The 14,274-nt window shown below is 39.1% G+C and overlaps 1 protein-coding gene across 1 annotated transcript; it reads right to left on the bottom strand.

The window, feature by feature from the left end:
- Positions 1-11,180: 11,180 nt before the first annotated feature.
- Positions 11,181-14,033, bottom strand: LOC121961731 (microsomal glutathione S-transferase 1-like). The gene is made up of 4 exons (XM_042511789.2): positions 13,901-14,033; positions 13,363-13,495; positions 11,765-11,856; positions 11,181-11,609 (listed from the first exon to the last, which is right to left on the bottom strand). The coding sequence occupies exons 2-4, from the start codon at positions 13,477-13,479 to the stop codon at positions 11,363-11,365; spliced, it is 456 nt and encodes a 151-aa protein (XP_042367723.1). The 5' UTR covers positions 13,480-13,495; positions 13,901-14,033; the 3' UTR covers positions 11,181-11,362.
- Positions 14,034-14,274: the final 241 nt, after the last annotated feature.

Raw genomic sequence — 14,274 nt, forward strand, 5'->3', positions numbered from 1 at the left:
ATCATTTTCCCTCCAAGGATATAATGAAGGGGAGGAGACCTGCTGGAAACAGACTGTCTTGGGACGTTAAAATGTGGCGATGGAAATAAAGGTTTTGGGGTCAGAGAATTTTTATTTTTTCCAACCTAACCATGACATAACTGTTTGGGATTATTTTGAAATGGGGTTGTATGGGGTACCAGCCCTTTGCCATTCTGAAGTCATCACATTGTGCCACTTAGTCAGTTAATTTGATGTAAGATACAGACGCCAAAAGCCACATTTCCCAGCAGTATGATACGCCACTAAGCGACACAGCCAGGTGGAACCTTTCAAAGTATTATGATATGCCGCTGGCCGGCCGGACGGCACCTGGCACTGTCCTATGATACAAGACTGTTTGGTATCAGTTGAGAACAGAGCCAAGCAAAACCTTACACATCCGCATGATATGCCGCTGGACAATGTTGGGTTAAAACGCTGCTAGAAGCAACATAATTAAAGTATGAAATTCCCAACAGGGTGGGCAAGAGGGGCAGTGGATGGATCCAACAAATAACTTTCATGTGGGAGTCTGGGGTTTGCTTTTCATCTGAATGATGTATGTCTACACCTGACCATGTAGCATTTTTTGCCCAAACCTAACCATCCATGACAACATGTATGTTTGTAGACATCGCAGGGTTGGTTGCCATGTGCTTGTGTTGCCTAAAAATAACCACATGCAACGTAATCCTACCGTGTGCTTGGATTTACATCATGTTCATGCATCCTGGTACATCAGCAGCAGACACAGATGGATACCTAAAGCTGAATATGTAGACATGGAAGTCCACTGCAAAGCAGCAAACCAAGGGTGAGAATATGTTGGACAATACTGTTTAAGACTTCCCTTAAAGTGCTGTTGTGTGCTCATTTTGGGTTGTAATTTTTTCAGCCCATTGAGAACTCATTCAACTTATTCAGCCACATGCTCCTCACTCTCTAAATTAAGATCTTTTGACCATTCTTCCCATTATATTCATAGTTTTGAAAACTACATTGTATTAGTAGATTTTTGTCTCTTTGTTATTTAGGGGATGCAGGGGATGCATCCAACATACCTTGGACTTTCATGCAGTCTGGTGTTTGTCTGGTGTTTTTTGACTATGCCCTACCATGTGCTGTTTTTAGCTTAAGCCAACCTTAACCATCTCTGCCAGAAAATGTGATTGCTGACATCCCAGCAATGGTTGCTATTGGTTGTTGTTGCCTAAACAATAACCACATGCAGTGTAATCCCACCATCTGTTGGTGTTGACATCTCAGTAGTGGCAACCCAGAAGATAAATTGCAGATGCAGAAGGATAACTAGAGTGTAATATATAGATGTTGAAGTCCACTGCAAAGTGGCAATACGTAGTGATTTGGGATGAGAACTTGTTTGTACACTGTATCTTTTATATTGTTCCATGATGAAAAGAAAGAAGACGCAATCTCAAAATGTCCACCTGGTGTTTCTCAATTGATTCATAATTCTCCCTGTGAGTTGTATTCCGTCTAACCATTCATTAATTTTTCAGGACCTTGGGAGCCGTTGTACAATATAAATATCTGGCTCACCTCGGCACCAGTGTGGAGTGTGACTTTGAAGTTGTGCCTAATGAAGCGGCTGTATAGTTAACCAACTGAACAATAAGGCACAGGGCAGATCTTAGGCATGTGGATGACAGCTAATGAAACGCAGACACAAAGCAAAGCGAACAGGCGCACAGTGGTAACATCTACAACTGGAGACACTACTGTATCTAATCAGGCTGTCACACATGAAGCTCCTCAGTACAGCAGGCACACAGTGACTAAAGTAAGACCGAACACATATTGCAAATATTGTGGAACTGCTGCATGCTTGTATGTGTGGCCATACTAACACCGTCCCTCCAAAAATATCCAGACCCTCCAGTGTCCTTGTATAGAAATTGCAGGGAAGAGGTTGTGGTGGTTGGCTGGGTGTACAAACAAGTTGCAAACTGTAGGGCTGAAAAATGAAGCCAATGCAGAGTTGCCAAAAACTGCAGTCCCTCCAATGTCCATTTGAGGCTGGCTCCAAAGCCGTCAATTCCCATAGACCCCCATGTTAAACTGCCCAACTTTACAGCAGAAGTAAAAATGTTTACAGCCTAGTACAAAAAATCATTTTAGTCTCTATAGCTAATTTCAACATTTATGACAACTATGCAGGGGGTGAATTTCTATATATTAATTCATTTACATTTTATTGAGGCTTAAAGCTTGGTATTCAAACCTAAGTCAAATCAGTAGCAGTAGTCTCTGTATTTAATGATCTGGCCCCGACTGGCTTCAGTGGTAATACAACACGGGTATATGTGCTAAATTTAGCCCCTTTACCAGTGAGATGCTATAAAAGGCTGCCACAAATACTATCCACCCTAGCAGTGCTTGACCATTGTTCCAACTTTAGTGTGTATACTAACTTCAAAAGAGAGAATAAGTTAAGACACATGAAAAAAGAAAAAGCAATGACATTCACTGACATTTCACTGGCCTCCATGCTGCTTTCTACTGTTTGCCTACCTGTTTTCCAGCCTTTACATGACGTCGATCGTGACACACCAGTTTAAAACAAAAAACAACATAGAGCTGTGTACACAAAGGAAAGAGGTCTTGCCTATTTTTAGCATGTTTTTTCATGTTAAGAAAACCTGCTAGCAAAACTAATTTTGGTGGAAAATAGATTTATGAGTCAGATCCACAGACTGTATAAATAATGGATGTAGCTACCCTGACATCACCCATTGGTTTATGGACTGCGGTTTTAAATGTTCAAGTTTGGCTTTTTTAGCCAGTCCCACCTTGTTTTTTGGGCACAAGTGACCATATTTGGATGAGAGGGTGGAGCTGTGGAGAAGTGAGTAATGTGACCCAGACTGTAGCGACACCTCGTAGACAGCCTACCACTCAAGCAGCCCTGATGTTAAATATGTGTTACTTTAAGCCTTATAAAGTGCAAATGGGTGAATTAAAACAAAATAAATTAAATTACCCCCCATACAGTTGCAGGGAACATTCCCACAACATTGGCTAACGTTACTTACAAGTTGCAATAATGTTTTAAAGAAGAACATTTTAAGAATGTTTATCATTTCACATAATGTTCCTGGGTGACAAGGTGACAGATTACAGAATGCTATGTTGTGCTAATGTTCCCATAATGTTTCATAACAGAGGAAGAACGTTTTAAAAGCAACATTCCGAAAATGTTATTGAGGGCTGAGATTAGATAGTGTTTTTTGTTTTTCTTTTTTAATGAAAATCTAATGTAATATGATAATAGTAAAAACAAACATTTTAACATATTTTGATGTTTAAAGAGATGTTACCCTAACTTTAAGAAAATGTTCTGGGAGCTAAAAGAAAACTTGCTGCTGAAAACATGATACAAGACATGATACACAAAACTTAACAAAACAGAATAACTGACATAACACAATGTCAGACACAACTAAACATGACAATTGCATAGAACTGTATAAAAAATGCAACATTACAATACGAGACGAGCGCTAAATACACAAAAGAAGAAGAGTCCGGTGCTACAATACTAAAGCATTGCATTCGTTGCATAGTACCATTCTCAGAACATTTTTAGAAACAAAAGTTGCTAGCTTGGTTTGTTCAAAACATGTTTATTTCTGCTATAAAGTTGAACATTTTAACATGGGGGTCTTTGGGGCCATTAGAGGAACTGTATTTTTTGGCATTTCCATGTTGGCTTCACTTTTCAGTCTTGGAGGCTGCCACTTGGCAAGATCCTCCAAAGCTCCGCCTCATTCAAAAATCCAAGACACTGATGGCCAATATGCAAGGCCTCAAAATGACCTTCTACAAACCAATGGACAACATCACGGTAACTAAGTTCATTATTTTTAAAAGTCAGTGTGTACAAAGCACAATAATCTGACATTGTGTTTGTGTCTTTTGGTCCATGTATAGATACTGTCAAAATGTCTCATTATCTTGTTAAAAAGACAATCTGGGTGTCATAATGTTCGCCTAAAAATTAAACTGAAATGCCAATCTGTGCTTCTCACTCACAACCACAGTCACAGCCTTTGTTTCTGTCATTATTTTTCAGGATCCAAAGTTGGAATCAAACCGGTGAAGCCTGATGTCTCCATTCTTAATCCTGCCAACAATCCCACAATGAGCTGAACCCATTTGTTGATCAGAAACAGCGTTGGTGAGCACAACACTATAGAAGAGCTCCATCTTTCCTTAACCTTAACCAAATGGTCTCCTAAACATACTTTAATCATGCTTTAGTTGCCAATAGTGGATTTTGTAGGAAAAGGAAGTCTTTGGCAGTGAGCATTTTGCAGATTTGCTCAGTATAAACATTTTGTGTTGGCAGTGCAAATTAGCAGACAGAGTTGATCCATATATACACAGAATGCAAGCCGGCATTCAGCTAGTCTGCATTAACAGTATATGTTCAATGGCGGTATTCAAGCTGGTATGGACAATAGGAAAAGTGACATTCAGAGCAGCATGAGGAGGGGTGTCGTGGCTAGGTGGTGGATGAGTGTAAAAGCCCTCATGTAGGGAATGTTTCCCATTTTACCTAGAATGAAGTGGCCCAGGTAGGGGTGTGCGATATGACAATATTAGATCGTGAAGAATTAGAATGTGTCTACGATCCGCAGTCACGGAGAGATCGTTGTATCATGCTACAGTGCACATTCTATCTATTGTAGTTCCATGCTCATACACGCAACTAATCCAAACTTTTTGGCGCAGTCTCCACTGGTCACATGGGACGTTATATCCCCCAGTCTAAGCAGAGCTGCATAGGAAAAATGTGTTAATGATCAGCGGGTACAGCTCCAGAGAAAGCAGCTCCCCTCCACTGTGTGATTGTGTTTAATGTTATTATTGTATTGTTATGCATTTTAACATATTTCAGGGTTGCCAACTCTCATGCTCCTGGCGTGTGACACACGCATTCACCGTCAGTCTCACGCTCTCATGACACCAAAGCAAACCTCACGCCAAAACACTGTGACAGCAGAAGTATTGAACAGTCATATAATGCCGTGAAGGATTGTGCAATACAGCCAATTATTTGACAACCAAGCTTTGTTTCATTAAAGCTGATCAAACAGCTGATCGCCCATCAGCGCAGCATGGTTAGAGAGAGACAGACAGACAGAGCAGAGCTTCTCCTCACAACACCAAAGTGTCTGATTGAACCAACAGACATATATTGAGAGGTGGAAAGTGACTTCTAGATTTCTAGATTTCTGTTTTAGTTTCAGGTTTAGTCAATGAAATGATGTAGAGTACATCACTCTGTGTCTCATCCAGCCACTCGCGCTGAGCTATCATTATTATTACCAGGGGCAGGCTTAGTGATTTGGGGGCCTGGGGACACAGGCACATTGCTTTACTTTCAACCATTCTCTTAATTTAATAAGAAATATCCGTAAAATATGTCTTCAGTGTACTCAGTGATGGTAAATAAGTCCCTCGAGGAAAAAGGTTGGGAACCACTATACATGTACAGTTCGAGGCATAGCAGCCATTAAAGATAACCAAAAAGACATGTCAGCACGGCAGTCTTGACAGATGATCAAACAGATCGGTCGGCATGGCGGCCAACCAAAAACACAACACAAACATGAAAAATAAAAATGGCACTTAGTTTTTGTAGACTTTGCTGGGCGGCAATAGCTCAGTCTGCAGGGACTTGATGTGGAAACTGGAGGATGGTGCCCTTGAGCAAGGCACTGAAGCTCTAACTGCTTGGAGCTCTGAGTATGTGTCAACTCCATCAGTCTGACATCTCTCTGCAACTAATGCATATAGGTCCTGAGTGTGCATGTGTGTGTACTAAATAATAATAGAGTGTAATATTCAGTTTTGACAATTATTGTATCATATAGATTTTAACTAAAAGATCCAAGCAGATAGACAACAGTCATGGCACAGTGGCCATGACAGACAATAAAACCAACCAAACACAACACAAACCACCACCTCAGCGTTATATATATATATTAGCTAACTGTTAAGAAGCTAACTTTACACTGACAGGTTTCATTTGGAAACAAATGCATGGCAGCATTTACATTAAATTGGTTAACCTTAAATCATAAAACCCCAACATCACTTTGTCACCATTTTATCAGTAAATGTTTAATTTACAATTGAATGTATGGATGTTGAGAGTGATTCTGGTTTGTTAGCATGGTAACAGTAGCCGACCTTGTAGAGGACCTTCTAAAAACCGAGTGTTTCTTTGTGAATATATGATCATAAAAACGTCAAAATCATCTCTGTTTGATGTTACAGTTGGGCATGAGATACCTCCTAAGTTTATTAATGGGGTTAAGGTAAATATAAAGTTTAGGGTTAGGTGAGTTTAACAAGTAGGGAGTCTCTCAATGCCAGCTGACAGGAACGCCCATTAGGCACGCTGAACTTGATAATGACAGAAAATGTTGGATGATTTCTGAAGTACTTACCAAATGAGGATTCCTTTTCGAATGTTAGCAGCCCAGAAAGTTCAAGAAAGTCAACGTCTACCTAGCTAACATTCAGAAAATTCCAGAAAGATAATGGTCCACCAAGTCATCAGTCCAGCTGGCTGAGGGTCTAGAAAGTTCCAGAAAGCTAATGGTCTGAACCTTCAAAATCTGCTGGTCCATAGCATGCACGTGACGCCATCCCTCTCAGACTGACATGTACAGTAGGCGAGGTCAGTCTGAGTTACTGCGCATTCACATTTGTCCCATAAACACACACCTATATATAAATGTATAACATTGGAATTGACTTAAAAAGAGCTATAGTGGTCATCTAAATAATGTCCGTAAGCAGTGTGGATGCTTTATAGTGTATATTTAAGTATTTAAACAGCAATCAAAATGTTCAGAAAACCTACACATTTGCTGTATGAGACCATATTTTCATTGCTGTATTTAAATTTAGGACAAAAACAGAAAGTCTAAACACAGCTCAATTTTTAATGTCTATTTTTGGGTTACACAAGGACCAAGTCAGACGATCTAAACATAGACAAATTTTCAGTGTCTTTTTTGTGGGCTGAATTAGGACAAAAACAGACAGTCTACACATAGACTAAATTCAACGTCTTTTTTTGGGATAAATTAGGACCAAGTATCAAAGTATTGTAATTTATTGTATTCCCTTCCGTAAGATAATTTTATAAGCCCAGTTGAGTTTCTAACTTTTTTTTAATGGTGCAAATAAATAAATAAAATAGAAAATAAAATAAAATTCAGATGGTCTAAACACAGCCCAGTTGTCAACGTCTATATTTGGGCTAAATTAGGACCAAGTCAGACCAGTTGTTAAAGCCTGTAAGCTGACCAGATTTAGCCAAAAAAACAACAAAAAAAAAATCAAAATGATGTCTGGTGTTCAATGGGTAGTCCGGTGCAAATAGTGCTTTAGAGAAAACAAAAACAACACTTACTCTTTGCAAATCTTGCTGGACGGCAGTAGCTCAGCTGTCATGCTGTGGAATCCGCCAGCTCACTTTCCAGCCTTTTTTAGGTTATAGATGAAAATAACTTCTTTCAAATTCAAGATGAGAATTTTTAAATGTATAAACAACAATTCATTTTAACTAAAAAAACAGATAATTAAATTTTGACTTTTGTAAATGCAACAACTTAAATTGTTTGGTTGTAGGTCATACCAGACCGCAAGTCCTTTACTAAACAGTTTAGTGTTTATGCTCAAATATTAGCTTCCACTTAGCTGAAAAGATATGAAGTTGCTACATGTTTTACTTTTGTAGCAAACTAGCATAATATACTTGCTGTCACAGAGTAAAAGATTATATTATTATATATATTAAATATTAAATATTTAATTACTTTCCAGCATTGCGTCTCACTAACTAGGTGATAACATCGTCCAGTTTAGACCACATTACAGAGTGTAGAGTGGTAGCTGGAGAGGTGCCAGTTTAGGCTGTAGCTGCTTGGAGCTCTGACTATGTGTCATCTCCATCACTCTGACATCTCTCTACAACTAATGCATATACAGTAGGTCTATAGGTCCTGTGTGTGCATGCATGTGTGTGTGTGTGTGTGTGTGTGTATGCGCATGCACATAAACAGAATCCAAAATCATGGCATATAACCGCAATCATGACATCTATCCGTTCAATATTCATGAAATATTGATACAGTATGACTGGTATCTTACATATATATATACAGACAAAATCCAGAAGCACATTTTCCAGATATCTATGGATATGTGAAAGATCTGAGGACATTTAATTTGAGGGTTAATGGAAACCCACCTTATGGTTTATTTGCATATAACACAGATAATTGACATCAGCTAACTATGTCTTCTAATGCCTTATATATTAGATATTGACAGAATATCCAACTGAAAAGTTTCTGCAGTGAATATTTTGCAGATACAGTCAATATTAATATTCTGACATGTTTTTATACAAACAAAATATGGGCAGAATTGCTAAAACATATTGTGCTCATGCAAAACAGTTGTATATGAGCCTGCTGTGATTCATTGGAGATGTTGCAGACGGAGTCCAGCATACATTCGCTGCATGCAGCATGAGTGCAGCGTCCTGGGTGTGTCTGTGGTTGTTAGTTATAGAAGGTGGTCGGGGGCGTTCTTCCCCCCCCTCCACCCGGGCTGTGAAATGCCTGGCTTGTCTGAGGAATGAGAGACCCTGGAGGGCCAAGGGTCCCGAACAAATGAGCTCCCATAAAACTCTACTACTTATACAGGGACAGGACACAATGCAGACGAGCGAGCGCCCAAAGCAGCCTTCATGGTAATTTCACTCTACTATTTACAGTGCCCACCCATGGGTTTCACTGCTCTGTGTCGGAGCCAGTCACCTTCATGTGAAGCGTGAGGCATTCATCATATCAGCAGCTGACACATCTAAACAAGTCGGCACACTTTACTTCCGGAACAGCGGGCAGAAATCTGGCAGTGATGACAATTATTCTGTGTACAAATGTTAGCAAATTGGGTTAAATGATAGTGAAGCTGTTGTTGTTCTTTGCATGTTGTCCTTGCATAAATATGTGAGTGTTTGTGCTCACGTGGAAATGAAATAAAAGCTGCATTGAGGGATATGCAGGGGAATGTTTTTCAGCAAAGCAAATGAAACTAATTGTTTGAGCTGGAGCGCTTTTATGAGCTGCACCTGGTCCATAAATGACTCCTAATGAGGAGCAACTCAGTTGACTTTTAAAATGCCTCCCTCTAGTGGAAGACAGACACGCTTCCAGAGCATTCACAGCCAGCTCCTCTCTCTGCTCTGCCACATATAGAACAGGAACAAATTTAAATGCTCCTCTAAATGTAGGAGTGAAAATAAATGTGCGGCAATTAACACATGCAGTGTAAAAAAAAAAAAAAAAAAGTGTGAATTTCAGAAATGGCTCTCTAATATCACCCGTGTTTCGCTGCTTCTCACGTAGCTTCACTCTTTGTTTGTTTTATCAGTTGGCGGCACATTATTACACATTATTCATTCTGACATCAGCTGCTGAGGTAATCAAAATATGATTCCTTTTATCTGTGTTTCAGTCAATAAAGGAAATGAATAATGAGCCCCCAAAAAATGTATTATAATATCACACAAAAAACACACACAGATAAAAATAAAACTAGTACATTGATTTTCAGTCGGCTATGATTAAAAAGTCCAACTCGAATGAGGGGAATTACTCTTAATGGAAACATGAGGGTATTATAGTACCAATATAGAGCGAGGCATCCTCATCAAATTTAGATTACAGACGTAAAATAAAAGTAATACTGCTAATGTGTTTTGTAATTTTCAATAATAGCATATTGCTAATAAAAATACCAGTGGCGTCTTAAACAATAATTTATCTTTCATATAAAAATACAGAGAAGAGGATAAAGCAAGGAGCTGTGTCATTTCTAAAAACAAAACATCACAAACATGTTGTGTTTGAGCCGATGTTGTGCGGATGAAGTGTACAAGGTAAATCATGGATTTTTTTCCTAAATCCCCTCAAACAGCCAGAGCTGAGTGATAAAGATTCCTATAAGTCGTGCATTACACGATGCTCTAAACTGTAAACCAGTGGAAGGTAATTGTACTTAAAAAAGTTTGGGGTAAATGATTGGATTGAGTTGATTGGTTTGAAAAGGCACACACCTGTCTATGTGAGCCCTCACAGCTGACAGTGCATATCAAAGCAAACAACAGCCTTCGCTTAAGTTTTGCGCAAATCTGTATTGTAAATTCACCTTCCACTGCAGACACTTTGTGTGTGACTGCTTGCAGTTTTAGTTGAATGCCACCATTCCAAGGACAACAGGGGTTATTTGTACTTGCAGACTCGATTCACATGATGGTCTACATGTGAACTGAGTTTGAAACAAATTTGGTGTCTTCTACAAACACTGTATATATAAGTGTAGGTGTTGTGCCGTGTGCAAAAACACTGGCACATGCTCAAGAATTGGAGAGCTAACACCACAACAAATTGTAATTAAAAGTAGCAGTAGTTAAAGTAGTATAATACTACTATTTCATGCTGTTAAAAGTCTTCATATTTGAGAAGCTGTGAAATATTTACCAATATATTTGCTAATAAATAGGCTGTTGTAGGAAAAGCTTTTAATTTGTAAAGTAAAAAATGAAAACAAATTGTGGATATGAAAAAAATAGAGAAGATTTGCTTGAATATGTTGCATTAGGCACGTTGTAAGGTGCGCATTTGTGTGCAGAATGTGCATCATCCCTTGATTTTTGCAAAGTCACCATGAACGGCAAAAACAAGTCCAAAGATCAGAATGCCTGGAATTTATCTTGGGGTTGTGTAATCTGTAGGAGCAGCCCTGACCTGAAATAACTTTGTTAGGTGTCTTATTGCCAATGATGTAAGTAAAAATGTAGTCTCAGGTGTACTTTATGCTGGTGCTCGCACATTTCAACCTTTTTAAAGTGAATATAGACATAATTCTGGGCTGGCTACATTTGACGTTCCATTAATGCCTCAGTATTGCATAAGACATGCTGTTATGTTTTAAGTGACTTGGTTGATTTTACTTTTAAAAGCATTTTAATGAATAGTTTTTCCATTGCTAGATTGATATTGAGTACCTGTGCCATGACCTTGAGAAGTAATTACCCAGAAACATAGCTGATAGAAAGGTTTATTAAAAAATACCTTTTCCATCCATGGAAGCAGTTCCAGGGAATGCAAAGGGTGCCAAGGATGTTTCATAATCAAGCTCATAGATAGCTGCAGCAGTTAAGTAAAAAGGTTTCATGTTGGAATGATGAGCTTGTGATGAAGAGTTGAATGGCCCCTTTTTGTTTCTAAAGCACGAGAACTGTGCTAAGCACCCTGTAAGCCATGGAGAAGGTGGTCAGGAGGCCCACCATAAAGGACAGACCCCTGCAGGGCTGAGGAAAAGCGCCCACGTATGAGATGGTGTGGAAGATCCGAGAGCCAACAAAGATGCGGAAATGTAGCAGAGCGGCTGAAAGCTCAGGTCCAGTGAGAGCGTAGAGCAGACCGACCACCACGAAGGGAACAACATTCTCCAAGTCATTCTGATGGCACCTGGAAAACAACATGACCAACAAATGTATCAATTTTTATCTCTGACTTTAGTTCCTGAAATGTATGGCCTAATTATCCAACTGGTGAATTCTAATTTCTGATGAAATACTAGTGTATCAATTCTAACTTCAGGTGTAAGTAACTGATCATCTCACCTTCGGACTCGCTCCACATTTGGATCGGTTCTCAGCAGTTTCTTCCTCTCCTCTGCAGGCTTCAAAGTTACATCTTCCTCATTTGCAAAAGCCTAAATGTGAGAGAAAACACGTGCATTGATGAAAGCCTCACCAGGAGTTGAGGGTTTCAGTATTGTAATTGTTGAGCGATATTTTTATGATTGCGTTTAGATTGAATGATGTTCAATCTTCTCCTCTGGCGATAACATTCCAAAAAGTATGGCGATGGATGTTCAAAACATAAGCAGCTTCATATCTATTGCAGCTACCACACTAGCCAAAAATAATAATGGAAAGGCAAGCCCCTTATATGTGGGAGCGGCCATGTATGAGGGATTTCTGGGAGGTGACAGTTCACCATTTCACAGAGAAATTGTTGATTCAAACCTTTGGAATGATCCATTCAACTTTTGAAGAGTTATGCAATGCAATAAACACCTCTTGTAGCATCTTCTGCTTGCCGCTGTGTTAAGACTTGAGACTTGCTTGAGTCTGGAAGGTTGAGACTTGAGACTTGCTTTTGAGTTGAAGTTTAAGCTTTGAGACTTCCTTGTGACTTGCACATGTGTGACTTAAGCCTCCTACAGACCCTGAGATTTTAGCAATCTTATAAGTTTAGTGCAGTTCCACTCTGCGACAGGGATCTTAATGAACTTGGCGTACAACATCAAGTTTGATGTGTGCAGACTGTGTGATGACGTCACCTACTGAATCACAGGCTACAACCTACGCCCATTGATGTCAATACACAAGAACAAAACCTTGTTTTTAAGATATTGCCACCTTTCTTTCATGATAGTGATCCTTGTCCAGGACAGCCCAAAATCACACAGTGTATACCAGGCTTGTCTCCTACTTCTACTGCTCACATAACAATAAAAACAACCCTGATGATCAATTCATCTGTGAACATGACTTTTCACTGCAGTACTGTGCAGTACTGCGCTTTGGGCTTTTGTATGGTGTAAGATAACTGTCAAAAAGATGTATCCATAATTAATCATTCTTATTTGTAATTTGAACAATTTCTATGTCAAAAAAGTTGTTTTACACAAAATTCTGCTGTCATATACTCTCCCTGCGACCTGACTGTGACCTCAGTGACGTCATTTCAGCACTTTTCGAATTGTACCCGTAAACTTGGATTCATGCACACAGTGAAGACTTTGTAGTAGTAGAAACGTGAGTTGTATTCATAAGACTTTGCACTTACAGATTTTACATTCATACTCATATAAAAACAATCCAAATTTGAACCCAGTTTCACAGACTCACGTATATGATAGCAGAAGTTTGTGTAAAACAACTTTTTCGACATAGAAATTGTTAAAATTACAAATAAGAATGATTATTATGGATACATCTTATTGACAGCTATCTTACACCATACTTTTGGGCATTGGAGTACATTATTTTGTGCATTTCAAAGACATGGATCAAAACCAATACAACTCTTACATATTTTAAAGTAAGGAGGCCACAGCAGGTTAAACACACAAAACGCCCTGCACACAATGTCTGAAAAATACATGTTTATGTTATTACCAGATGTAGAGGGAATTATTAATGTTACCTACTCCTTTTGTTATGCGGTGGTATGCAGTCATGGGCGCCATCAGCATCATCTTCAGGATGACAATAGTTGCATAGGTGGTAAAAGCCATAAATACCTCATCTTCCATCAGTTTTGCCATCTCTGCTGGTTTGCAGCTGAATGAGGAAGAGGCGGTATTTAGTTAAACATTCCGTTTCGGCAAAGATAAGAAATAACCTAAACAACATAGATGATGACTCAAAAAGTATTTCCGCTCCCAAAAAAGTCGTCAGAACTTCCACATAAGTGTAGTATTATTCTAGAAATGTGTTCAGAGTGTACATGTGCCTTAAATATGTAGAGTGGAGAATGCACTTTTGTTAGATTCTAAATGCTCATGTGTATACAGATTAAGAGGTAGACCCCTGACAGTGTTAAACACTGAACAAACAAGTTGTTATTGTGCCTGTGGCTTTCAAAGCAAGTCCTATCTAAATGCAACCCTCTCAGTAAGCCAAAAATGTAATAATGATTATTAGAATACCATCAAAAACTTACAGCACAGTTGCAGCTCAACTTACCTCCTGTAGTGACTCTGCAGAAGTGAAACAAGGCTGGATCTGCTGTAGAAAAACAAACTCACCCAGATACTCAGGAGGCGGGACAACTGTTGCACAACACTCAACTTCCTGGATGTGTGAGCAGCACTGTGTTTCTCTACTTATGAGGACCACATGCATTCACACCCTTAAAAACACTCCCATTGCTCTGCATACTTTGTAGAATAGTAACTTGCATTTAGACTTTGGAGTGAGTACGGCGTGTTTTAAAGTGGGCAGACACTTTGAGCTTTTATTGTTTTTTTTTATTGTGTTAACCCTAAGGGACTGTTTGGCACATTTTACGTGCCTTTCACTCTTCACTTTTTGGTAATTTTGGCTGTGTTCATGCATAT

This window comes from Plectropomus leopardus, chromosome 22 (assembly GCF_026936395.1).
Source record: "Plectropomus leopardus strain MGB_pleo_1.0 chromosome 22, ASM2693639v1, whole genome shotgun sequence".
NCBI lineage: Eukaryota > Metazoa > Chordata > Actinopteri > Perciformes > Serranidae > Plectropomus > Plectropomus leopardus.